A 4,866-nucleotide genomic window follows, 5' to 3' on the forward strand; every position below is an offset into this window, starting at 1 on the left:
ACTATCATCTGGCATACTGTAGTAGTAGACAGTACTATCATCTGGCATACTGTAGTAGTAGACAGTACTATCATCTGGCATACTGTAGTAGTAGACAGTACTATCATCTGGCATACTGTAGTAGTAGACAGTACTATCATCTGGCATACTGTAGTAGTAGACAGTACTATCATCTGGCATACTGTAGTAGTAGACAGTACTATCATCTGGCATACTGTAGTAGTAGACAGTACTATCATCTGGCATACTGTAGTAGTAGACAGTACTATCATCTGGCATACTGTAGTAGTAGACAGTACTATCATCTGGCATACTGTAGTAGTAGACAGTACTATCATCTGGCATACTGTAGTAGTAGACAGTACTATCATCTGGCATACTGTAGTAGTAGACAGTACTATCATCTGGCATACTGTAGTAGTAGACAGTACTATCATCTGGCATACTGTAGTAGTAGACAGTACTATCATCTGGCATACTGTAGTAGTAGACAGTACTATCATCTGGCATACTGTAGTAGTAGACAGTACTATCATCTGGCATACTGTAGTAGTAGACAGTACTATCATCTGGCATACTGTAGTAGTAGACAGTACTATCATCTGGCATACTGTAGTAGTAGACAGTACTATCATCTGGCATACTGTAGTAGTAGACAGTACTATCATCTGGCATACTGTAGTAGTAGACAGTACTATCATCTGGCATACTGTAGTAGTAGACAGTACTATCATCTGGCATACTGTAGTAGTAGACAGTACTATCATCTGGCATACTGTAGTAGTAGACAGTACTATCATCTGGCATACTGTAGTAGTAGACAGTACTATCATCTGGCATACTGTAGTAGTAGACAGTACTATCATCTGGCATACTGTAGTAGTAGACAGTACTATCATCTGGCATACTGTAGTAGTAGACAGTACTATCATCTGGCATACTGTAGTAGTAGACAGTACTATCATCTGGCATACTGTAGTAGTAGACAGTACTATCATCTGGCATACTGTAGTAGTAGACAGTACTATCATCTGGCATACTGTAGTAGTAGACAGTACTATCATCTGGCATACTGTAGTAGCAGACAGTACTATCATCTGGCATACTGTAATGATTCACTAGTAGCAGACAGTACTATCATCTGGCATACTGTAGTAGTAGACAGTACTATCATCTGGCATACTGTAGTAGTAGACAGTACTATCATCTGGCATACTGTAGTAGTAGACAGTACTATCATCTGGCATACTGTAGTAGTAGACAGTACTATCATCTGGCATACTGTAGTAGTAGACAGTACTATCATCTGGCATACTGTAGTAGTAGACAGTACTATCATCTGGCATACTGTAGTAGTAGACAGTACTATCATCTGGCATACTGTAGTAGTAGACAGTACTATCATCTGGCATACTGTAGTAGTAGACAGTACTATCATCTGGCATACTGTAGTAGCAGACAGTACTATCATCTGGCATACTGTAGTAGTAGACAGTACTATCATCTGGCATACTGTAGTAGTAGACAGTACTATCATCTGGCATACTGTAGTAGTAGACAGTACTATCATCTGGCATACTGTAGTAGTAGACAGTACTATCATCTGGCATACTGTAGTAGTAGACAGTACTATCATCTGGCATACTGTAGTAGTAGACAGTACTATCATCTGGCATACTGTAGTAGTAGACAGTACTATCATCTGGCATACTGTAGTAGTAGACAGTACTATCATCTGGCATACTGTAGTAGTAGACAGTACTATCATCTGGCATACTGTAGTAGTAGACAGTACTATCATCTGGCATACTGTAGTAGTAGACAGTACTATCATCTGGCATACTGTAGTAGTAGACAGTACTATCATCTGGCATACTGTAGTAGTAGACAGTACTATCATCTGGCATACTGTAGTAGTAGACAGTACTATCATCTGGCATACTGTAGTAGTAGACAGTACTATCATCTGGCATACTGTAGTAGTAGACAGTACTATCATCTGGCATACTGTAGTAGTAGACAGTACTATCATCTGGCATACTGTAGTAGTAGACAGTACTATCATCTGGCATACTGTAGTAGTAGACAGTACTATCATCTGGCATACTGTAGTAGTAGACAGTACTATCATCTGGCATACTGTAGTAGTAGACAGTACTATCATCTGGCATACTGTAGTAGCAGACAGTACTTTCATCTGGCATACTGTAATGATTCACTAGTAGCAGACAGTACTATCATCTGGCATACTGTAGTAGTAGACAGTACTATCATCTGGCATACTGTAGTAGTAGACAGTACTATCATCTGGCATACTGTAGTAGTAGACAGTACTATCATCTGGCATACTGTAGTAGTAGACAGTACTATCATCTGGCATACTGTAATGATTCACTAGTAGCAGATGGTACCAAAGCAGATGGTACTGGTTCTAATGATGACTATTACACCGATTTGACAACATTAGTTAGTTCATGTCTGGCTGTCAAGCTAAGTCACTGTCGTGTAATCACAATAGGCCCATCACAACCTCCTGCCTCCTTGAATCTCATGTAGACTCCTGTCGGCGACGATGAATGGCACAAATAATACATGAAGGCAAGGCTCTTCTGTTCCCTCGTCACAGTCCCTCTCCCTTCAGTGGTCATTCAATCACCAGTCGATAAGAAGTTGTGTGAGAGAAAGGTGGCCTACAAACCTGACTCGGTTACACCAGCTCTGTCAGGAGGAATGGGCCAAAAATTCACCCAACTGCTTGTGGAAGGCTACCCGAAATGTTTGACCCAATGTCACGTCCTGACCAGTAAAAGGGGTTATTTGGCATTGTAGTTTGGTCAGGGCGTGGCAGGGGGTGTTTTTCTGTGTGTTTTGGGGTTATGTTCTATGGTCTTCTATTTCTATGTTTATTCTAGGGTATCTATTTCTATGTTGGAAATGTTTGGGGTTGGTCTTTAATTGGAGACAGCTGAATCTCGTTGCCTCTGATTAGAGACCATATTTAAGTAGGGTTTTTTTTTTCATTGTGTTTGTGGGTGGTTAAATATCTGTTTAGTTGTCTAACCTGACAGAACTGTCGTTTTTGTTTTTTGTTTATAGTGTTCTCTGTTTAATAAATACAAGATGAGCACTAAGCACGCTGCGCCTTGGTCTACTCCCTACAACAGCCATATTACACCCAAGTTCAACAATTTAAAGTCAATGCTACCAAATACTAATTGAGTGTAAATAAACTTCTGACCCACTGGGAACACGATGAAATAAATAAAAGCTGAAATAAATCATTCTCTCTACAATTATTCTGACATTTCACATTCTTAAAATAAAAGTGGTGATCCTAACCGACCTAAGACAGGGAATTTTTACTAGGATTAAATGTCAGGAATTGTGAAACTGAGTTTAAATGTATTTGGCTAAGGTGTATGTAAACTTCTGACTTCAACTGTAGATATAAATGATCTAAGTAAAAGTGCAATTATAAATCTACATACGGTATAAATCTACATACGTTATAAATCTACATACGGTATAAATCTACATACGTTATAAATCTACATAAGTTATAAATCTACATATGTTATAAATCTACATAAGTTATACATTTATGATCTTCTTTCTATTTTGTTACTGTGTGCTGATGACAAGCAGGAATGTAACTGTGTCCATAGGCAGCTGTCCACCAGGTCTATCAGGTCCACCAGGTCCACCAGGTCCATCAGGTCCACCAGGTCCACCAGGTCCACCAGGTCCATCAGGTCCACCAGGTCCACCAGGTCCATCAGGTCCACCAGGTCCACCAGGTCCACCAGGTCCACCAGGTCCATCAGGTCCACCAGGTCCACCAGGTCCATCAGGTCCATGAGGTCCACCAGGTCCATCAGGTCTATCAGGTCCACCAGGTCCACCAGGTCCATCAGGTCCATCAGGTCCACCAGGTCAATCAGGTCCACCAGGTCCATCAGGTCCATCAGGTCCACCAGGTCCATCAGGTCCACCAGGTCCATCAGGTCCACCAGGTCCACCAGGTCCACCAGGTCCATCAGGTCCATCAGGTCCATCAGGTCCACCAGGTCCATCAGGTCTATCAGGTCCACCAGGTCTATCAGGTCCACCAGGTCCACCAGGTCCACCAGGTCCACCAGGTCCATCAGGTCCACCAGGTCCATCAGGTCCACCAGGTCCACCAGGTCTATCAGGTCCATCAGGTCCACCAGGTCCATCAGGTCCACCAGGTCCATCAGGTCCACCAGGTCCATCAGGTCCACCAGGTCCACCAGGTCCATCAGGTCCACCAGGTCTATCAGGTCCACCAGGTCCACCAGGTCCATCAGGTCCATCAGGTCCACCAGGTCCATCAGGTCCATCAGGTCCACCAGGTCCATCAGGTCCACCAGGTCCATCAGGTCCATCAGGTCCACCAGGTCCACCAGGTCCACCAGGTCCACCAGGTCCATCAGGTCCACCAGGTCCACCAGGTCCATCAGGTCCATCAGGTCCACCAGGTCCATCAGGTCCACCAGGTCCACCAGGTCCACCAGGTCCATCAGGTCCACCAGGTCCATCAGGTCCACCAGGTCCATCAGGTCCATCAGGTCCACCAGGTCCACCAGGTCCATCAGGTCCATCAGGTCCATCAGGTCCATCAGGTCTATCAGGTCCATGAGGTCCACCAGGTCCACCAGGTCCATCAGGTCCACCAGGTCCATCAGGTCCACCAGGTCCATCAGGTCTATCAGGTCCATCCATCAATCAGGTCCACCAGGTCCATCAGGTCCATGAGGTCCATGAGGTCCAGTTTATTTTTGAGACAGAAGAATTTCTGAGTTTCTCCAGGATTGATGAGCTGAAAAGTCTTCAGAGTTTGTTAGA

General features: G+C 43.8%; 1 protein-coding gene across 1 annotated transcript; it reads left to right on the forward strand.

The window, feature by feature from the left end:
• Positions 1–3,634: 3,634 nt before the first annotated feature.
• LOC145864420 (uncharacterized) lies at positions 3,635–4,660 on the forward strand. Its single transcript, XM_082970283.1, has 2 exons — positions 3,635–3,851; positions 3,897–4,660. Exons 1-2 carry the CDS (start codon positions 3,635–3,637, stop codon positions 4,658–4,660), a joined length of 981 nt encoding a protein of 326 aa, XP_082826409.1.
• The last annotated feature ends 206 nt before the right edge of the window (positions 4,661–4,866 follow it).

The sequence above is a fragment of the Salmo salar genome, chromosome 27 (assembly GCF_965601325.2).
Source record: "Salmo salar chromosome 27, fSalSal1, whole genome shotgun sequence".
NCBI classification, from domain to species: Eukaryota; Metazoa; Chordata; class Actinopteri; order Salmoniformes; family Salmonidae; genus Salmo; species Salmo salar.